Here is a 21,686-nt window from a genome sequence, read left to right on the forward strand (position 1 = left end):
AAGAAAGGCAGATGCTACCTAAGTGGCTATTAGAATGTTAAAATCACCCACGTCATTTTCCTTCAATTGGTCTTATGGATCCTACCACCCAGAGTGGATCAAAGATCAGCCATTTGCTGCCGCAGATTTGTGGCATTTCCCTCTCTGTCCTTTTGTTCCAGACAGAATTGCTAACCCTCCATAAAATTACCTCTCCTAAGGAGTCATTTGTGTTGTGAACAATTATTTTTAAATGCCGTAAGGAATTGTTCTCCCGGTGACATTTTTATAGCTCAAATTTGACTAAGTAGCGTTGAGGTGGTTTTCATTAACCGCTCATAGTGTACACAAATTGTGCTCTCACTGTAAAACAGCTGTTTTACAACCATGAGAGGGAGCCGGGTGAGAGAGAAGGCGAGCTTTTACATGACTTTCATGGATCGGCTTCCATTAGACTGAGTGCCGCTACTGTTTCTGCCTCATTAAGATCAAATTATCTGTAATTAGCCGCTCAGATGTTTGATCATACTGTTTTTAGACACAGCTTGTGGAACCAAAAAAAGAAAGGGTCCCGGACACACGGGCTTACTGTTGTTGATGATGCAATATGTTAATATTTAACCTTCATGTGCGAACGTAATGGGAAGGTCGTCTGTCCTGCTCTGTGACTGTGGCACTCTTAAGAGATGCTACAGACGTGTATCGCTAATGTGCCTTTTTAATTACTCTTGAAGGGCATCCGTCATGTCTGAAGTTCTCCTCTGAGCTAACCTCAAATGTGAAGAGATTACGATGGCAGTGTATTGAATGCAAAACCTGCAGCTCCTGTCGAATACAGGGCAAAAATGCAGTAAGTATTATATTGTATTGTTCTTTTTAAAGAGTTGTCTTTTATTTGATCAATTATTTGTTTTCGACTGTTGTAAGCTTGGCGGTAGAGCCCCCTGTTGTGCATCTCGACGGAATTGTCGGTTATTCCTCAGATTTGTAAAGGTTCTCTTGTGTACGATTGGGTGTTTTTCTTTTCTTTTTCCTCTGAAGACCGTCAATGAAACAGAGGGTGTTCTATGTATGCATCAGGGACATTCCCAACACTTGCCTGCTCTTCCCTTTCAGGATGAGATGCTGTTCTGTGATTCGTGTGATCGGGGCTTTCACATGGAATGCTGTGACCCACCACTTTCAAGAATGCCAAAAGGTGAGGTGTTTACACTGTCTGGCCCCAGAGTTTTCCCCCTCTCTCCTGTCAATTCAAAGCCCTTTTTTTTCTCTCTTTATAGAAGGCCTTTTGGGGCTGTCACTCAGCACAATGAGGCAGCAATAGCTTATTAGGAGCTTTGCATGCATATCAAATTATTCCAGTATCCCTAGGGAGGTTTGCTATCTCAGGATTACAGTACAGGCCCCACAGCTACGCTTGTAATGATTGCACACGTAGTAGGACAGTGGTTCTCAGCCTTTTTTTTTAGCTCTCGACCACTAGCGTATTCTGAACAATCCTCAAGGACCACCTCACCTCCCAGCAACATACAATATATATTTAGTATATCAGAAGACATAACGTTCATTTCTACTTTATTAAAATAATAATTATAATATTTCGCATGGCTTTAAAGCAGGATTTATATTTTGTTGTGTGCCCGTGTCTCACACAAAAAATAGCTGATCTACAAGTTCACAACACAGTGCAGTGAGTTGTGACCTTGTAGATCGTCTACTTTCGGTGGCCCATTACAGTCATTATTTCATTTCAAACTTATTTCCAACACTATGCCTATATTAGTTCAAAACATTTCTTAAATTGACTTACTAAAATGTTATTTAGACATAGTATATATTTTTTATACATTAGGTAAAATATAATTTTGTAAACATTTTAAATCATTTTTCAAATAGATATATATTTATGCCATGGACCACTAGTGTAGTGCTCTGTGGACCACTGGTTGAGAATCAGTGTAGCAGAACATTTGGCAGGCAATTCATACAAGTCACATAGCTTTGCTCGAAACAAGCTGACACGAAGTCTATTTCAGTGGACAGTGAATTGACCCAATGTTTTTCTTATGGATTTTCCTTTTGTGCTGAGTAATTGATTGTCATTGTGAGTGGGGAGGTATTCTTGCCAGCCTGTGGTATAGAAGGAAATGTCTCAAATGAATATATGTCCTCGGAATTGATGAACCCACCTAACCAATGCTTCCTGTTATTTGGACGCCCTCCAGGAACCTGGATCTGCCAAGTCTGCAGGCCAAAGGAGAATGGGAAGAAATTGCTGCACAAGAAGGCAGATGAAATCAAACGACGATATGCAAAGCCTATTGGAAGGCCCAGGAATAAGCTCAAACAAAGAATGTAAGATTGCCATGAATCAAAAATGATGAGTATGAAGGATAATTAGTGAATGTTTATTACGAACAACCTCCCAGTGTCGTGGCCAGCAGTTATTTCACCTTTTTATGTATTTTTTAAAATATATATTTTACTTTGTTTACTTCTCATGGAACAGAATTAATTGTGTCCCCCTTCTCCGCAGGTCTGTAACCGGCGACGGCGGCTCCATGATAGCACTTGGAGGAAGGGGGTCACCTGGTAGGGGTCAAAAGATTACCGTCTGTTCCACACCTTCATCTGGTCATGCTGCATCTGTGAAGGACACCAGAGACAGATTGGCTGTTGCAGACCTCTGTTGGGCGGGTGACACCGCCCAACTCACCACCTCCACCCCCACCACCACTCCCCCCCTCACGCCCACCTCCACCCCAGCTACACTCACCGTTAACAAGAAAACCAAAGGGCTAATCGACGGGCTTTCCAAATTCTTTACCCCCTCCCCTGTCGGCCGTAGGTCGCGAGCTGTTTCCTTAGAGTCGCCCTCCGGGCAGCCGTGCTCTGGGGATGACGATCTGCCGAAACAGTCCGAGGGTCCGCCACTGTCGGTTGCCTCCGATACGGAAGCCGCTCAGGCGCTAGCTCAGGAGCTAGCTCAGGCGCTAGCCACCATCCCTGCCCCCTGTGCACTTCCACCCCCTCCCACGTTGCCGGGACTTAGCCCCCCCTCGCAGGTGTCCAACGGCTCGACTTCTGCTAACTCCCCCCAGAGCTCTTCCAGCCAGTCTAGTGTTCCCTCCCTGAGTAGTCTCTGCAATAGCAACCAGCTAAAGGGACTCTTTGATGGACTCTCCCACATATTCACCACTCAGGGACAATCGCGGAAAAAGGGCCTGCCTTGCTACGCTCCGCCCAAGCGCGCGCACCGCAAGCAGGACTCGTCCTGCATGTCCAAAACGTGCCCCCAGCGCCTTGGAAGCAAAGAGATTAATAAAAATAGGTTACTGTCTCATTCGACATCTCCCGGGCCAGGGCGACCCAGAGGACATCCCTTTAAAGTGGCCAGCCATTTCAAACGTAACCCCTTCCTTAGAAAGCACAGGACGCTAGGCAGGCTGAGATATAAAGTGAGCCCTCAGAAGGCAGCCCCCTCGACAGGAAAGGGACTCTTGACAGACGGACGAATTAAGCCCGAGCACGATCATGGTAAGCAAGGCTCCGAGCTCCAACCAAAACCTGCGTCTCCACAGTTGTAATCTTTTTTTTAATTTTTAATTTTAACCCAAGGCTTGCCAATCGCAATTTTTGTGTTCTTACTCCCAGATTTGAGCTAATGTTTTCTTTTGAGAGAAGCTCATGTTGGCACCCTCAGCATTTTAACAGTTCTTCTACTAATCTTATGCCACCTACTTTTGAATTCATTTATAGCTTCCTTAACAACGATATTTCGTTGGCGTTTTTTGACTTGGCTGCGGAATCCACGTGGCTTCCATCCTCCTGCCCGTCGGCTTTTGTCATAGTGCATGGCCCACTAACCACCCCCAACCCCCCCCCCCTCCCCCTCATGCTGCTCCTTGCTCTGTCCTTGACCCGCTGCAGTTCTACGCCCATTGTGATCCCTGCCTAGTAGCGACTGTAGTCACATCAGCACTCTTCCACCCATTCCACCCTCTCTCACAAACAGCATCACCACTCAGCGTCACCTCCAACGGTCATTAAGACACATGCAACCCAGTGATTCACCCACCAAGGTTGACTCAGAGATGACACCATGATTATAGCCACAAACCCAATAATAACCCTTTCATTTGGCTGACTTCACAGGACACTCACAGTCTGTCAAAATCTAAATGTTATTCATGTTTAAAGCGATTCTGTCTGAACAATACTGTGCATAGGTACCACTAACAATATAGGTCAAGTAGCACATTTCCATAAGTATTTGAATAATGCATCACTTCTACTTGTAATGGCTTTTTTTTCTCCTTTTGTTTTTTATTTGGGTGATTAAGTCGCAGTGTCGATGCATTTCATGAAATGACTGCTTGCCAAACATCAGCTGCTTCTCATGTCTACACCAGCTTCTCCCTTTCAGCACACCTTGTTTTTAATTTATGGGAAACTGTCTTGGTGGATGACTAAGCACATGGAAGCGGTTATGCAATTAGAGTGATTTAGTTTCACTTCATTGCATTAGGGATTCTCACATAAACATGCAAAGATGATACATTATGAGATTCCTCCGAGACACGGCCTCAAACCGACTCGGCAGCAACAATACTCGCCGTCTATGCGCCACATTAGCATAGAATTAATTTAACCCATTAAAACCGGGAAAGCATCTGTGCCATTTTCGATTTGAACCACTTCAACCATTATTTTATGCTTTGGCTATTCAAAAATAGCAGATGTACAAGCTCATAGTGCGTCACTTTGTGCCGCGCTATGAGCTTGTTTTAACTCAAATCTTTGCTTCTAGGGTTTGGGTTAGTCCCTTGAACAAAATATTTTGAGATGGGGAGTCGGCGGCGAAATACATATAGCCTAATGTTGGGGGTCCTTGACATGAAAAAGTTTGAGAACCACTGATATAGCAACAGAAGTTTTCCAGAAAACTGTTAGGATTTAGAAGACTTTTTTTTTTAATCGGTCTCGGGTCTTAATGGGTTAAGGGGGTTCCTTCAGCTAGAGTGAGCTCAAGCAGAATGCTGTTGATGCTGCTGTCTGGTTTAGTGTTATTTTGATGTCAATGTTGTTGTGCCTGTCGCAGGCTATGGCGGAGAGCTGCGGGTGAAGCAGGAGGCCCAGGCTGGCTTCGTGGCCATGTCCAGGGATCACGTCACAGAGGAAGACGTGAAGACGTTCGCGTGTGTCCAGGCGCTTTCTGCACAGGTGAGAAGAACCTCCACACAGTGGGGGCATGTGCTTCCTCACACCTATCTCATCACATCACAGGCACTGAACACCTTTTTGAACGCCATCTGGGGCTCCGATGAGGAGTCCGCCCGTCAGGCTGGCCTGAATGTTGATCCTTTTGCCTTGGTCGAATTCCTTTTGCAGAGAACGGGATCTCTGATGAACAGCGACTCGTCACGATACCCTTCAGTCATTGAGTTTGGAAAATACGAGATTCAGACGTGGTATTCTTCCCCTTACCCACCAGAATATTCAAGGTAAAGATTTATTAGTTAAAGACGGATTATAAAATACTCTGTCTTTTGTTTGTGTATTGTGTTTTGGGGAACTTTCTTTTTTACTGAGTTGACGGTGGGGAAAACTCACAAATTTCCGTCTCGTCTCTTGTCAGATTGCAAAAGCTTTATCTGTGCGAGTTCTGTCTGAAGTACATGAGGAGCAAGAACATTCTCCAGAGGCACACGAAGAAGTGCGGCTGGTTCCACCCACCAGCCAATGAGATCTACCGAACGGATGACCTCTCTGTGTTTGAGGTCAGCCGCCCTTCACGGCAATAAAGCAATAACTGTACGCTGCATGAGAGGCCACTGAATTGGTACCAGGAGGGGTAGAAAATACAACAGTTTGAACGATGTCGTCTTGCGCTTTCTCATCCCCTGTTTAGGTTGATGGAAATGTCAGCAAGCTCTTCTGCCAAAACCTCTGCCTGTTAGCCAAGCTTTTCCTGGATCACAAGACCTTGTATTATGATGTGGAGCCTTTCCTCTTCTACATACTTACAAAGAATGATGAGAAGGGCTGTCATCTTGTGGGTTACTTCTCCAAGGTAAGAATTATAGAGTGATTATATGGGAAATGTCGAAAATGCCCGCTCATAATTTCTGAAACGCTGATAGTGATACAGAAAAGCCTTGCTGTAATTTGCCTTTTTTAAATGTTTTTATTTATTTTTTGAGACCCTGATTTGAATACTTTCACAATGGATTGTTATTTTTAATGAGTGTGCTTGCGTGTGTGCATTCGCTTGCACTTATGTGTGTATGTGCTTTAGACAAGGACAATGGCAGGTGCAATAAATTGCCAGCTTCAGCAGAGCTCTGACATACTTGATCTGTTTCTCCCTTCCCTCAGGAAAAGCTTTGCCAGCAGAAGTACAATGTCTCGTGCATAATGATCATGCCTCAGTACCAAAGGCAAGGATTTGGAAGGTTCCTTATTGATTTCAGTAAGTTCCTTAATGCATTTAAAGAACACCCAAACTGATTTCTTCTTTTCTCCGCTTGATCGTTACTGTTGAGAAGGAATTCCAGATTAAGGGGTGAATTTATGCCTTCTGGCAAGGTGCTTTTATGCGGTTAGGGCTTTGAAATGGCTAAATCAAGAGCATTTATGTACAGCGCTTAAGCAATCAAGTATGATTAGGAATGAAGACGCATTAGGCTCTTTATGCATACATTAGTATTTGATGGCCATAAGTATTGGCCTCGGTGCAGCCTCGAGGGGTCTTTTATTGCAAAGACCCCTCCCCTCTGCATCCTGATGAGGCGTTGAGGTTGGTTTTGGTTTCTGTGTTTTAGTCGTGCAAAATGCAACACATGTAATATTTAAGACCTTGTGGTCACATATGAAAACAAGCGCTGCCTTGAGTGGGTTTCTGTGTTTAGGCAGTGGATTTGGCCAGTTTTGTTATCATAGCACTTTTTATTAGTTCAAGGGTTTTCTCTTTGCCAAGGCTGTGTGTGAGAGAGAGAGAGAGGGAGAGAATAGAGAGAGGGAGAGATAATAAAAAAAAAATAGAGAGGGGAGGGCGAGCTGTAATGGAGCATTTGATTTCCTGTTCACTTTGGGAGCCATTGAGACAGAGATGCGAGAGGATCTGCGATATTGAGAGTGTGCTGATAACAAAGACAGGGATTAAGGGAGATTGAACACAGCTGAGTTCTGAGCTCTTCGAAGGCTTTATTGGAAAATGTAGCTTTGGAGCTGGAAGTTGTTTAGATTAAGATTTTTCTGTTCTATTGGATTGTATTAGAGGAACACTTTTGTCTCAGGTAGCCACGACAGGAGAGTATTAGCTGTTGGCATTGTGGAATGACGTTCCTCCTTTTCAAATCGTTATTCACAGCGCGGCTCTTGTGTTGTTGTTTATTAGGTAGTCGTAATACGTGCGTGAAACGGCACATAATGAAACTTTCTTTCGTGACTAGAACGTTTGAATATTTTATCGCACTAGTGTTATGTTATTATTGGCTCCTCTCCGCAGCTTTGGTAATGAATATTGTCATGATTACTGAAATATTACGCATTCAGTGTTTGGTGATTAGATTTGCTTGTTTGGTTTCTCGGTAGCGGGTTGCACATTAAAAGGCATTAATTAATTTCATGCTGCTCATAATGGATGACCCTTGACAGGACCGCTATAAAACTAATTACACAGATACCTTTTTACTATTAGTTTCTCCCGTAGCCCCCCCCCCCACCCCTTCATTATCTCTCCTAAGTACAGCCTCTTGTGAACAGTGACATCCAGCTGCTTCTCACCATAATTTTGTTCTGTAGCTTTGTTTCCTAAACCCCCCAAAAACACACACACACTCAACCTCTCTTGTCGCCCTTGCCAGCATAGTATCTTAGCATCTGACAGAGGTTGAAGGACAGGGGAAGTGATTGCCTCACCTCCCTTTTATACAATTTGAAGGTGAAAATGGAGCAGCTCCCAGCCTGGGTTCCATGTCACCTCTTTATATGAATATGTAATTCATAACGGAAAAGGGAAAATTGAATCACAATCTCGAATATACGCAGCAGCCTTGGGGGCTTGACTGAAGCGTTTTGCTTTGTTTTGAATTGCATTTTGTTTATTTATTATTTATTTTTTTTAGGTTACCTTCTCACCAGACAAGAAGGACAAGCCGGCTCCCCGGAGAAGCCGCTGTCAGATCTGGGTCGCTTATCCTACCTGGCGTATTGGAAAAGTGTCATAGTGGAGTACCTTCATACGCACGCAGATAAACACATCAGCGTGAAAGGAATGAGCAGGGCCACTGGGATGTGTCCGCACGACATCGCCGCTACCCTCCAACACCTCGGCATGATTGACAGACAGGATGGCAGGTCAGTCTTGTTCTGAAACCGCCGCCCCCCCTTCCAGCCCCCGCGCTGGTGCTGCCTCCACGTGCCGTCTGACTTATCCAGGCCAGCGGGTATTTTTAACAGCATATCCATTAATGCTGCTGAATATTGACAGAAGTAAGTCAGGTTAAGCACCCCAAGGACATGGAGCACCTGCTCTCTCCCAAAGAGAGCTTTTCTTGACGGTGGAATTTAACTACGTTGCCACCCTCGTGAGCGGGCGTTTCAGTTTTCCTGTGTGTGCGTACACCTGCTCATGGTGGTAGATTTGTGACTGTGTATTGACACATAGACATATGAAGGTAGGCGCCGCCTCCGACTCTGGGGTCGTCTGTATCGCGGCCGCCATATTAGAGGGGGCACGTACACCTTCCCGACTACTGGCCAATCACAGCGCGTCTTTTCCGAGACTTGGCAGAATCTAGTCGTATAAAAATACAACGGGATATTTTTATACAACTAGATTCTGACAAGTCCCGGAAAAGACGCGCTGTGATTGGCCCGGAGTCAGAAAGCGTGTTCCCCCTCTAATATGGCGGCCGCGACACAGGTCGCTCTAATGAACTGCAGCGGCCAATGAGGTATCTAGGTTTCTATATCTATGCATTGACACCCCTCCTCCTCCTCCTCCCAGGGTCGTGGTGGTCAGACGAGACCGGTTGATCCAGAGGCACGTGGAGAAGCTGAGGGCCAGGCCGCGTATGAACGAGGTGGACCCGGATGCCCTCCTCTGGACGCCCGCTACGGCTCTCAACGCTGTCCTGTCGGAAGAGGAGAGAGAGGCGGAGATGGATGTATGTACCCCCCCAGAACAACCCCTGTTATCAGTAGCTGCTGTACTGCCAATAACCACTTAACCCTTTAAGACCTGAGGCGATTCTTTAAAAAAAATCTAAATCCTAACAGTTTTTGGAAAAAAATCTAAACATTTTATTTTTTCACGATTTTTCAAAAATAGCAGATCTACAAGTTCATAGCGCGGCACTCGGTGCCGCGCTATGAGCTTGTATATCTGCTATTTTTGAATAGCCAAAGACATCTAAAGTGACACAGATGCGTTCCAGGTATTAACTTGATGTTGACCGTATTCCCATGGAACCTATAAAAGAGTCGACCGTATTCCCACGGGACCTATACAAAGTTGACCGTATTCCCACGGGACCTATACAAAGTTGACCGTATTCCCACGGGACCTTTACAAAGTTGACCGTATTCCCACGGGACCTATGCAAAGTTGACCGTACTCCCATGGGACCTATACAAAGTTGGCCGTATTCCCATGGGACCTATACAAATTTGGCTTTATTCCCGTGGGCTATACTTAATATCTTAGCCAAAAATAGCTGATCTACAAGCTCACAACGCTTGTAGAGCTGTGCTATTTTCAGTGAATGTTCCCCCTAGGATTGGGACGCTGAGGTTAAAGTGTTTACGTCTATGCGTATGACGTGTAAACGACAGCCAGCGATGCTGTTGCTATTATGTGATTGTTTGATTGGCTGGGGAGCTCAAATAGAGGCTGTTCATAATGGGCACAGCGTTCTCGCTGTCAGTAGGCATTTAATGTTGTGCAAAATTGCCCTAAATCAGTTTCACTACATAATTGATGGCACTAAATATTCCATGAAATGCAATCGTACCACGGTTGCTTAACGGGGGAAACGTTTTCCTCGTCGGCCCCGGCGATCGCCCAATCAAGAGCCGTGTTCTTATTATCAGGAGGGACCTGTGGTGATTCATTTGTCATGATGTTAATTCCAATCTCTCGTTTTCCCATTAGCCTTGTTGCAGCGCGAATGCTGGGCGCCGCGTGTGCGTCTCTCCCAGAGATAATGCGTCTTGTCTGTTTAATTACCAGGCGGAGCGGCTGAAGGAGCAGGCCAGTTGTTGGGAGAAGGAGGAGCGGGAGGGCTACATGATGACTCATGGCAGCAGACATCCGCCCACCAAGGTCCATCGCAAAGTACCCTACAGGACGTACGAGCGCCGTGCCACGCCTTCCTGGGACAGGGGCCGTCAGGTCTCTGAGGACGGGAGCGAGGAGGATGATGATGACGACAACGACGATGACGATGACTCCTCTGATGGCTCGCCACCCGTTCTGACAAAAGCCCATGCCATGCTGGCGGCAAAGCGAAAGGTGAGCGCTCGCCGACATGAATCACATTCCTGGCAAGTGCGTCAGTATTTGGGTGTTCCATCCCAATTGGATTAGGTTATCGACTGTCAGAAATAAAAGGAAACATGCAGGAAGAAAACAGAATTTAATCTGCATTATTAGATGTTTTGCCAACATTAGCCATCATGTTGTGTACTTGGCGAGATTGAAGGATTCGATACATATTCATGAATTTCTACCCCTCCCCCCCCCTTCCGTGTCATTTGGAGCCTCCCTGTGGGCCTGCAGCTGTAGATAATAGATTGTGTTTTCACTGCTGGTGTCGAGGCTGTGCAGGCTAAACCTTGTACCATTGTCAATGGTCATGGTTAATTTACTGCCCTCTACTGTGTTGCTCTCATTCCCATTCGTTCTGTCTATATGGCACTGCCCCCTTGTGCTGGAGATAATATTGCACGTTATCGGTTGATGTTTGATAGTCCCTTTCACCAATAACGGTATGGAATTTAGGGGAGGAATGCCAACAGTTGTTGCAGTTTATTTAACCCATTAGTTTTGACATTGATTTTGCACTCTTTCTGTAAAGTACTCGGTGAGGCGAACGGTGAATATCTGCAATAGGCAGTCAGTGGGGAAACTCTGGAGAATGTAGAATGTTGGACTGTGGTTTTAGTTTACTCTCCATGTCTCATTTGTGGTTTTCCAAACCAGGCTTCACTCGTCTGTGGGAATGCAGCGCTCTAACATTTGCGCTCAGTGTCGTTTTTTTTTTACCATTCTACATCTAGCACAAAAAAATCTTGAATGGATTCCCTCTGTTCTTGCAGAGAACATTGACCTCGTTCCCACTCATCATTTTTTATAAAAGTAAATTGATTTTGATGGAGGTTTTTCGCTCTACAGCCGTTGTTTATTCTCTCATGCCTGTTGTTTTCTTTTTGTCCTTTTTTATTTCAGAGAACCATTGTGCTCAAGAAGAGAGGGCGTAAGAGAAAAAGGATAAACAGCAGCGTGACAACGGAGACCATCTCTGAGACAACAGAGGTTCTAAACGAGCCTTTCGACAACTCCGAGGACGAGCGACCGATGCCCCAGCTCGAGCGTACCTGCAGAGTGGGCGAGTTGGGTGAGGACGAAGACGAGGAAGAGGAAGAAGACAAGACGCCGATTATGCCAGTGAAGCGCCGGAGAGGTCGCCCGAGGCTGGAGAAAAACATACAGAAAGACAATCTCGACCACTGGAATGCAGGTCCGTACCACTCCGTTAGGCAGTCATATTGTTCTAGAGATGTATCGAAATCGTATTCTAGAACCGTATCCATCTTGGTCACTGGTCAGTGTTCCAAATGTAGTTGTCAAAATGTAAAATTTAAGCATTACCTTTTTATGTTCCCACTCTAGGAATGGACTTGATGTCAAAGAGGCCAGGCAGACCACGACTAATGAAACGGAAGAAGGGCTGGCCCAAGGGAGTGAAACGGGGGCCTCCTAAATGGAGGCTAAAAAACGAGCGCAAAATGGGCTTCAAGCTGAACTTGTACACTCCCCCCGAAACGCCCATGGAGGCCGAGCAGCACCACATCCAGACCGAGGAGCCCAAGGAGGAGCCGGAGCGGGACGATGTCATCGTGGAGGAGGAAGCCAAACCCAGCCGCGACCCGGCGCCCAGTCCAGACGTGGAGCCGGATAGGCTTCCCTCCGAGCCCCCTAGTCCCACCGACAACACCTCAGACAAGTTGAGCTCCCCCGAGGAATCCCCTGTCGCCTCCCCGGTATTTTCGGCCACATGTTCCCCCACATGTTCCCCTGCCGCCGCATCCCCGATCCGTGACGACGAACTCGGGTCCCCGGAGGCGCCTGAAGAAGAGCCGCCCGAGGATGAGCCGCCAGAGAGTGAGCCGCCAGAGAGTGAGCTGGAGCGGGACTTCCCATCCGAAGACGTGGAGTGCAGTGCAGAAAGTACTGCATCACGTGGAAACGTGGAAGAGGAGGAGGAGGAGTATGAGGACGAAGAGTCCGGTACACACATTGAGGATCAGGATGCTGACGATGAGGACGAGAGTCTCCTCGTCGCGCCGGAGGAACCGACGGAACCGACGGAGGTACAGCCGAGTGAGGCGGAGATGGAGCCAGCCCCCACGGAACCGCCTGAATGCACCCCGCCTTTTTTAGAACCAAAGGCAGACAACGACTCTGAGCTGAGTCAGCAGGTTTCCACCGCACTCCATGATGAAGAGCTATCAGACACCACAGCAGAGAGCATCCATGACGCGATGACGGAAATGCCAGTAGCAGAAACATCAGCAGTAGCAGTTGCATCAGTAGCAGCCATAGACTCTGACCATCCTGTGGATTCCGATTCGGAGGAGGAGAGCTCCCCGAGTCCTGTTCCTGATCACCTGCCCCCTCAGCCATTAGAGAGGCCGCCACTTAGCCCCGTACTGAGAGAGGACCTGCCAGTCGGTCCCGAGGTCGACTCCGAAACAGCGCAGGCTGTTCAGTCGCTCACTCAGGAGACTGAGCGCGAGAGCGTGTTCCAAGACTGTGTGGAGACCCAGGAGGCATGCAGGAACCTCCAGACCTACACCCACATGGCCCCAAGCCCCCAACTCACCTCCTTGGACGACTGTCCCCAGTCAGACCACAGCAGCCCGCTCTCCTCTGCCCACTCACACCCCAGCCAGTCGGTGCGCTCTGTCAACAGCCCGGCCGTCTCCATCCTGGAGAGCGGCTACACCCAGATCAGCCCCGACCACGGCGCCATCTCGGTGCCCTCGCTGCACAACATGGAGACCAGCCCCATGATGGACGTTCCATCGGTGTCGGACCACTCGCAGCAGGTGGTTGACAGTGGCTTCAGTGACTTGGGCAGCATCGAGAGCACCACAGAGAACTACGAGAACCCCAGCAGCTACGACTCCACACTGGGTGGCAGCATATGTGGGGCGGGCGCCTCCCAGAACAGCTGTTCCTACGGCAGCATCCCACCCAGCGGCCTGGCCCAGAGCAGCTGCGCCGTGAGCCAACAAATGGCCACCGTCAACCCGGGCGGCTGCGGCCTGATCCAGCAGAACAGCTTGAGCTCGCCACAGCACTGCAACGTCAAGTCGCCGCAGGGCTGCGTGGTGGTGGAGCGGCCGCCCAGCAACAGCCAACACAGCCAGCGCAGCCAACACAACCCGCACAGCAGGCACGGCCCACACAATCACAGCCAACACAATCAACACGGTCCACACAATCAGCTCGGTCCGCACGCTCAACACAATCCCCACAACCAGCATAACGTCAGCCACCACCACAATCACCACCTCCAGCACAATCAGCTCAGCCAGCACAATCAGCATGCGCAGCACAGCCACCACAATCAACACAGTCAACAACATGTCCAGCAGCAGCAGCAACAACAGCAGCAGCAGCAGCAGCAGACCCTGGCACAGTGCGGCATGGCCACCAACTTCGCCGCCCCCATGCAGCTGGCGGACATCCCCGAGTCGGGCAACCACAACCTCGCCATCTACGAGAGGATAAACCACCAGGGTGAGTACGGCGGCGGGCACTACCCCCAGCCCTCGGCCACCTTCAGCCTGGCCAAGCTGCAGCAGCTCACCAACACGCTCATGGACCACCCTCACTCGCTGCCTTTCAACCATGCGGCCTCGCACTCCATCACGTCGTATGCAAACAGCCCCGCCCTGTCGTCGCAGCACGCGGGCCTGGTGTCCCTGTCCCAGTCGCCCCACCGCGTCCCCAATCCCCAGGTGCAGGCCACCATGACCCCTCCCCCGAACCTTGGCTCGCCTCCCCCCATGATGCTGCAGCGCAACATGGGCATCCCGCCCTCGCAGCGGATACAGACTCAGATGGCGCCCAAGAGCCACATCTCCATGCGGTCCAAGTCGGCCCCGCTGTCCCACCACCAGCAGCAGATGTACCAGCGGCCGCCGCAGACCATGGCCATGCAGGCGCCCTCCAGGACACTGGCGGCCATGCCGCGCATGAACATGGGCGTGAACATCATGCCGGCGCCGGCGTACAACGTCAATTCCATGAACATGCCGCTCAATGCCATGAACAGTTACAGCATGAGCCAGTCCATGATGAACAGTGGCTACCATGGCAACCATGCCTACATGAACCAGTCGCCCCAGTACCCTATGCAGATGGGCATGATGGGAACGCAGCCATACCCCCAGCAGCCCATGCAGGCACCGCCACATGGCAACATGGTGTACACTCCAGCTGGTCACCATGGCTACATGAACACGGGCATGTCCAAGCAGTCCCTCAAAGGGTCTTTTATCAGACGATAGCTCTGTTGCACCGGGGCTGCTTTCGACTTTGCGTGCATTTTTTTATGTTTGTTTGTTTTGTTTTTTTTAAATGCGCAGATTTGGCCTTTTTGTTTAATTTCTATTGTTTTTGTGCTGACGTCTTTTGTTTTGTTTTGTTATTACTTAAAAACCAGCAGCACTTGGCAAGAATGCAAAAAGTTTCGTCAATGAGTAAAACTTTGAAGCTATGTATAAGTATTTTTTTGTTCCTTTGTTCCTTCAGATGGGAAGCCTTACATCGTTAAGATGAAAATCTATTTAATTAGTGTTAGTCTCTCTGATGTCTCTTTAGAGCAGGTGGGGTTCGGAGCTCGGAGGTAGAGATCTCTCATAAGTGGTATTGCAGTTGTGTAGCAGCCTCAAATGAAGCCATTTAATGTGCCTGCTACAAGTGGAGTCGGTGGCTATTTGAACCTGTTCAGTGTATCTGTCTAACAGTGCTGACAATTAGTTTGTACTATACTCATGCCTTTGTATATTTAAATTATTGTACTTATTTTGTAAAGTGACACCTAGCATGCTTCAGTCTCTGTTAGTGACAGTGCATTGAGTAGTACTGTACAAGTGTTGTGCTTAATAGCAAGCCATTTGAAAGATATCTGGCCTTTTATTAGGTTTCCCTTAAACTGGGAGAAAGATGAAACTATATTTTGTTAATTCTAATAATGTAAAAAAAAAAACCTGTAAACTTAGTTCTGTTTTCCTGTTCTGTTTGAGAGGTTTTATTGCTATGTATGTATAATTCTGAAGTCTTTTGTAACAGATCTCCTCGAGGCAGCTTTCTGTTTTATAAAAGCAGACTGATTTCTGTCAAAATACAAAAAACAAACAAAAAAAACAAAACAAAGCATATCTCAGTGTTTGTACCCTGACAAATCTAAAACATTTCAAAATGTCTGGAAGTGTGGCGGAGTTTAAAAATGACTAAATGATTATAACGACGAATAACAATAAAGAAATATAAAATTTTAGTCCAAAGTTGATATTTTACATAATGCCTTTAAAAGTTACATTTTCATTCCATCTGTAGATTTGTTTTCTATCTTTATAAAATGTTGGATTTATATTTTACCGAAGTGTAGAAGAGTAGAGCCTGTGAATAGACCAAACTAAGCTAATGGGATTGCATGTAAAACGCAACTTGTACTTGTGTTATTGTTTATATTGCTCTTTTTGTAGCCTTTGTACCTGTACAGAGTTGCTGGTAGGAACACAGGGGGGAAATACCTGGCTATGTGCACAAACAATTGGACAGAATGACATTCTTGTATTTATGACTTTTCTCCTTTTGTCAGTCACTTAAAATGCTGTACATTTTAGCATAAGAATAAATTATGATTGACCATGTAAATGATTCTGCTTTTTTATGATTTATAAAACATCACCTGGTCCAAGATGAGATGCGGTGTAGAAGAGACTAGTTGAAATCAATAATACAGTATAAACTAATGCTGGCAGCCTTTATCCTCCATAGTTCTGTGCTGCTAAAATAGCTGATCTACTGATCTCGATGCGATGTGTTGTGGCTTCTGAGGTTGTAGATCGGCTATTTTCACTATTCGTCGTACAATGAAGTATTTAAGTGGTTAACCATGGTAGACTTTTGATTCTATAGTCATGTCGCCTGCTCTTTTATGACCCCAGGAAAATATTTTGAAGTAGTCTAATAAATGTTAGGCTACAACATACAGTACAGTATTTGTGTGGAACTGATCCAAATGAAATGCTTCCTATGGGACGCAGGGTGAGCTGCCGTTGTGGTGGTCGTCCTTCACCCCGTCACATTCATGTCCCTCTGTGCGGCCTTCCCTTTGCTCCAAGAGGAAAGTGTCCAGCTCTCTTAATTGTTTTAAAAAGCCCCAGTTTGGTATGATGCGCCGGCGTCTTTTCACGTGGTCGATGGCGTCGACCACGGTCATGTCTTTGCAGATCATCAGGTAGGCCAGAAAGATGGTGGCAGAGCGACTTCGTCCCATCACGCAGTGCACCAACAGTATGTCTGTCGACACATAAATTACATGTTTTAAAAAAAGACAAAGATCCCTCCCCCAAAAAATATTTGTTAAGGCATGGCTATAGCCGTCTATAAGGGGGTCAGTTTGTGTGCCTGATTGTGTCTGGAGCTAATCTCGCAAACCGGTGGACAGATTTCTTGTGTGCCATTGCCAGTAGACAAAGTACTTTCAACTTCTTTCCACGTATTAGGTTTTTCACTTCCACAACATGGCACAAAAAGACATTTTGAAAATATTTATGTGGTTAATGAGTATGTTGTCTTACTGTGCGGGTTGCTCAGGGTTTCATCAATGAACTGGGCGGCAGAGAGGAAGTACTGGCTGAGGTCAAAGGTGGTGACGTCTTCGGCCACCAACCCGTGGTAGACGACGTCCATGTCACTGTAGTACCCGGCTCCTGTGTCCACGTTGTTCCATGTCCCCTCGGCCGCGTTGAGGATGTGGGTCACGCCCAGATTCTTCAGATTGGACTTGTCTTTTGCAGTCTGTCTGCGAAAAGAATTATGTGAGTATTAACATTTCAAACATTGAAACAAGTCATTAAATAATTTTTAAACCAAGCATTGTACTAGCTCGCGACCGTTGGATCCCATGGCTATACCTTCTTTGTAGGCTACCGTTGTCCAAAGTGTCCGTTCCCGCCTGTCCAGAACTTTTCAAAACTAAACAGTATCAGCAGCGTTTTCAAACCATTTTAAACACCTTCAACCTGGTGTCCGTAAGATTTTCTAAACTAAAATAGCAAAAACAGCAGATCTACAAGCTCATTGCGACATGTTGTGAGCTTGTTGATCGGCTATTTTGGGTAAAAACATTCACTGGGTAAAATAAGGCTTAAGTGCGTAAGGCTTCAAAAACGGCATCATAGTGTAATAGACTCTTAATTGCAAAAATTAGATGTACTTACTCATCCCCAATGTAGACGTTAGGCCAGACCTCATTGACATGAGTGTATTCCACGCTGCCACGGTTCAGAATTTTATCCAGCTCATAGCCCCCAGGTGTGACATATTCATCCTGAGGAACCAGAGACTCTGCTGCCTTCTTTGCCACATGTATCTTCACGCCAGTCTTTGAACTGCGAGAAGCCATTTTTCCTCACAATAGCTTTCTTTCACACATGATGCATCATCTTGAGGGGCGAAAGAAAATGCTGATTTGATATGCCACAGAACCTTTTTTTCCCTCAGTGCCTCCATTTTTGTTTGTTTTTTAATAAAATGGCATACATTGATTAAAGTTTTTACTTTTCTCATTCTAACTGCAGTAGGCTACAATCATCACAAAGTACAACTCACCTTTATTTTCCTTCTGGGATGCGGATAATTTGTTTTTATTGAGTTTTGACAGCGTGTTGTCAGGCGCTCCTTGAAAACATGGACCAAGTTAATTCGGGCTGGCTTGAGTTGGGGGCAGAGATTGTATAACTGGTCTGTGACGGGCATCAAATGGAGGGGATATTTTTAGGGCTGTGATGTGGCAGGTCCCTGACCTTGGCTGCCGAGCGTGTTGCCTGTAGGGAAACCTTCCACCCAGTCCCTGCCATCAAACTTCTAAACACACACAATTCTAACCCTTTAAGACCGGGAACGCATCTGTGTCATTTTTAGATTTCTTTAGGCTATTCAAAAATAGCAGATCTACAAGCTTGTAGATCTGCTGTTTAAAAAAGAAAATCTTGTAAAATGTGTGCAAATCTTTGAACAACTTCTGGGGGGTCCCTGGAACAAAATATTTTGAGATGGGGGTCCGTGGCCAAAATACATATCATTTTGGGGGTCCTTGACATGAAAAAGTTTGAGAACCACTGATTATAGCAACATATTTTTTTTTCAAAAAACTGTTAGGATTTAGAAGAGATTTGTAGAATCCCCCAGAAGCAAAGATTTGAGTTACAAATGTTTGCTTTGAAAAATAAATATATATATGGAACGATTTGCCCAAATTTTCACGATTTTTCAAAAATAGCAGATCTACAAGCTCATAGCGCGGCACTCGGTGCCGCGCTATGAGCTTGTAGATCTGCTACTTTTGAATAGCCCAAAGAAATCTTAAAATGACACAGATGCGTTCTCGGTCTGAATGGGTTAATCTCTGCTGCTGGCACACTGGCAGGAAGCTGTACTTATCCAGACTTTGCAGTTGCCAAAAGGATGCCCATATTCACTGGAGTGAACGGGGCATAGCCAGCCTCTGCTCAGCCATATGAGTGATTCTTTGAAATTGTGTCAGTTTTCTTGCAGCCTTTCTGCATAATATCTCATGCTGAAGGAGAGAGAAACTCTGCATCGTGCTGTGAGAAAGCACTGCCTCACAATGGTCTTTGAGGATGCTCTGCGTTTTCTTTGGGGCTCTCGGGGGTAAAGAGGGACTGTGAATGTGTCAGATTGTTAGACAGATGAGGTTTTCGCACCAGACGGCACATGCCTTTGATTCTCTCTGTTATCTGATATGCATGGTCCATTCGCTGATCTAAATGCAAGCCCCCAAAGTGAGAGTGTGATGATAACTGTATTGCTGAACGACTGGATGAAGCTGGTAACATGTCAGACGGAGTTTTCACACCATCAAAATCCTTTATTTTCCCCTCATATCTTCATGCTCTGCCATCATTCATTCTGACAGTGAAATCATTAGACCTATGATATCCAATTCCTTTTATTTTGACAGCATCTCTCTCGGTGTGTGTGTGTGTGTGTGTGTGTGTGTGTGTGTGTGTGTGTGTGTGTGTGTGTGTGTGTGTGTGTGTGTGTGTGTGTGTGTGTGTGTGTGTGTGTGTGTGTGTGTGTGTGTGTGTGTGTGTGTGTGTGTGTGTGTGTGTGTGTGTGTGTGTGTGTGTGTGTGTGTGTGTGTGTGTGTGTGTGTATTTGCGTGTGCGCTCTGGAGAGCATTTCTGATTAAGATGGCTTCACCGTTTCATCTCTTCTCAAAGTCTGACCTGAATCTGTACACATGCTCTGAACCACCCTGGCATATTTCTGTCATCTCATACCATATACCTCTCTTAAGACAAGATATCACAGTTTTAATACTAGATTCCAATGGTTTAGACAGCATTTTGAGTGAATACGTAAGTGCCAAGTGGAGCATTGTTTATTTATAGATATATACTGCATGTGTGTCATTCAAGGGTAGAAGCGAACTGTCTAGTGTGCATCATTTCTGGTATGGCTCACGCAAACAAACAACATTTGGGAATTTAATGTGCTGTTGATTTTGTATGATACAAAATCTAAATCTGAAGTCTACATCACAGTCACATTTCTTTTGCATAATATCACTTTATGCTCTTCAGCGCCAACGATTGGTCCAGTTCACAGAGCTGTTTCAGAAATCCAGAATTTGGGAGGACGTTTCTGTGCCTGCGAACGGCCTTGATAGCCTCGACAAGGGTCAGTCCTTGTTTAATCATGAGGAAAGCCAGCACAAGAGTACCAGAGCGGCTGATTCCCCTGGCACAGTGGACCAGCACCTTACCTGCAGGGGCCAAAGACAAACATCACGTCAACTGTCTAGTTTTTAGAAGTTTTATGTTTGTACCACTCTGGTATTTGGTCCAAAACATTGGCCAAAAGGGCACCAGAATTGCCAGGACCGACACTCAGTCTATTGTTTAAGCGGATTCATACCTTTTTGCACCAGAGCATTGTGAATGAAATCAGCAGCTGGTGTGAAGAATGGGCTCAAGTCAAAGTCTCTGCGGTCTGGTGCCGCCACGCCATGATAAAGTATGTCAGTGCCTGCATAGAAATGTGGCCCGGTGTCAATTTGCTCTGGCCCATCTGCAGCATTCAGTACATGGGTTACTCCCAAACTCACTAATAGGGATTTATCCTGAGCAGTAGCCCTGCAAATGACACAGAGTGGACATGCAGTGTCGGGTTAAATAAATAATATAATGAATTTGTCTGTGGCAAGCCTAGTAAAATTGTCTAATTTCTTATGTGGTGATAGAAAACAAATGATTTTAGATGCATCATGTTAATTCATGTGAATCGTCTTTGCACTCAGATTGTCATGTTATAATTCAATCCAGAGGTGAGAGTGCCACTTACACATCTCCAATGTAGAGATGGGGCCAAACCTCATTGACAGCACCTGTGGGTCGTCTGTTTATCAGCAGAAGGCTGAGCAGCAGATCACTGGTGGGCGCCGGTGTCTGATAGCCTGTCTCCTCCCCTTGGCTCATACTTGATTCCTTCAGAGAGACAACTCTTAGTTGTGTAACAGTAGCAAATCATTATCTCCAAACTGTGCAACGGCAGAATAACTGGAATACTTACGTAGAGAGAGAGCTTGATTCACTGTGCTTGTAATTTATTTTATTATTTATCCATTTCCTCCTCTCTAGTTTGTTTTACTTGTAGTTAGTCTGGAGGCATTAGAAGGGGAACGGCAGTAAATGATATTCTTATTGGGTGAGCTTGCTCTGATTCACTCCTGAGTTAGTAAATACCACTGCTGTACACGCTTGGCATTTCCCTGCATGTTGGAGAGGGACAGCTGAGTATGTCTGGACCTGAGCAGGAGGAGCATATAGGCTATTTTTTGCCTCCTGTGTATTTGACAGAAGCTATGTGTTGTGACAAGTTGTACCACAGAACTGCACCACTGTGTCTAATAGATGTTACTGTATAATTGCATCGCCCCATTCTACAGAATTATTTATAATTACTGCTCTCTCATTTGTGGAGTCCATTCAAAGTCAGTGATACTGTAAATAGAGCAGTCGTATTAATCAAGTACGGGAATAGATGCATCATTGTAATATGAATTGCTTTAATCAATTCACACAGTGTCTTTAAAGGTTTTAATGGAAAAACTACAATGCAATAAAATATACTACAAATTAGTATACAAATC

General features: G+C 46.0%; 3 protein-coding genes across 6 annotated transcripts in view; 1 reads left to right on the plus strand and 2 right to left on the minus strand.

Moving 5' to 3' along the window:
- Window positions 1-16,159, plus strand: part of kat6b (K(lysine) acetyltransferase 6B) — a 26,275-nt gene extending 10,116 nt beyond the window's left edge. For 3 of the 4 annotated variants that reach the window (XM_080456257.1, XM_080456254.1, XM_080456255.1), the window contains exons 4-17: window positions 714-829; window positions 1,096-1,177; window positions 2,205-2,334; window positions 2,516-3,516; window positions 5,081-5,202; window positions 5,371-5,483; window positions 5,618-5,759; window positions 5,891-6,052; window positions 6,358-6,451; window positions 8,109-8,340; window positions 8,993-9,152; window positions 10,217-10,498; window positions 11,435-11,726; window positions 11,879-16,159. In XM_080456257.1, the coding sequence (XP_080312383.1) occupies window positions 714-829; window positions 1,096-1,177; window positions 2,205-2,334; window positions 2,516-3,516; window positions 5,081-5,202; window positions 5,371-5,483; window positions 5,618-5,759; window positions 5,891-6,052; window positions 6,358-6,451; window positions 8,109-8,340; window positions 8,993-9,152; window positions 10,217-10,498; window positions 11,435-11,726; window positions 11,879-14,787 (5,837 nt within the window). In that variant the 3' untranslated portion in view covers window positions 14,788-16,159. The remainder of the gene's footprint in view (window positions 1-713; window positions 830-1,095; window positions 1,178-2,204; window positions 2,335-2,515; window positions 3,517-5,080; window positions 5,203-5,370; window positions 5,484-5,617; window positions 5,760-5,890; window positions 6,053-6,357; window positions 6,452-8,108; window positions 8,341-8,992; window positions 9,153-10,216; window positions 10,499-11,434; window positions 11,727-11,878) is intronic. The other variant, XM_080456256.1, reaches the window with a different exon arrangement.
- Window positions 16,160-16,320: 161 nt separating this feature from the next.
- LOC308104612 (dual specificity phosphatase 29-like) lies at window positions 16,321-18,229 on the minus strand. The gene is made up of 4 exons (XM_080455063.1): window positions 18,122-18,229; window positions 17,731-17,955; window positions 17,089-17,312; window positions 16,321-16,807 (listed from the first exon to the last, which is right to left on the minus strand). The coding sequence occupies exons 2-4, from the start codon at window positions 17,913-17,915 to the stop codon at window positions 16,539-16,541; spliced, it is 678 nt and encodes a 225-aa protein (XP_080311189.1). The 5' UTR covers window positions 17,916-17,955; window positions 18,122-18,229; the 3' UTR covers window positions 16,321-16,538.
- Window positions 18,230-20,100: 1,871 nt separating this feature from the next.
- Window positions 20,101-21,012, minus strand: LOC308105106 (dual specificity protein phosphatase 13B-like; the record flags this gene model as incomplete). Its single annotated transcript, XM_080455738.1, has 3 exons — window positions 20,101-20,300; window positions 20,453-20,670; window positions 20,879-21,012. 3 exons carry the CDS (start codon window positions 21,010-21,012, stop codon window positions 20,101-20,103), a joined length of 552 nt encoding a protein of 183 aa, XP_080311864.1.
- Between the last annotated feature and the right edge of the window lie 674 nt (window positions 21,013-21,686).

Source organism: Gymnoscopelus braueri, assembly GCF_963280865.1.
Source record: "Gymnoscopelus braueri genome assembly, chromosome: 17".
NCBI classification, from domain to species: Eukaryota; Metazoa; Chordata; class Actinopteri; order Myctophiformes; family Myctophidae; genus Gymnoscopelus; species Gymnoscopelus braueri.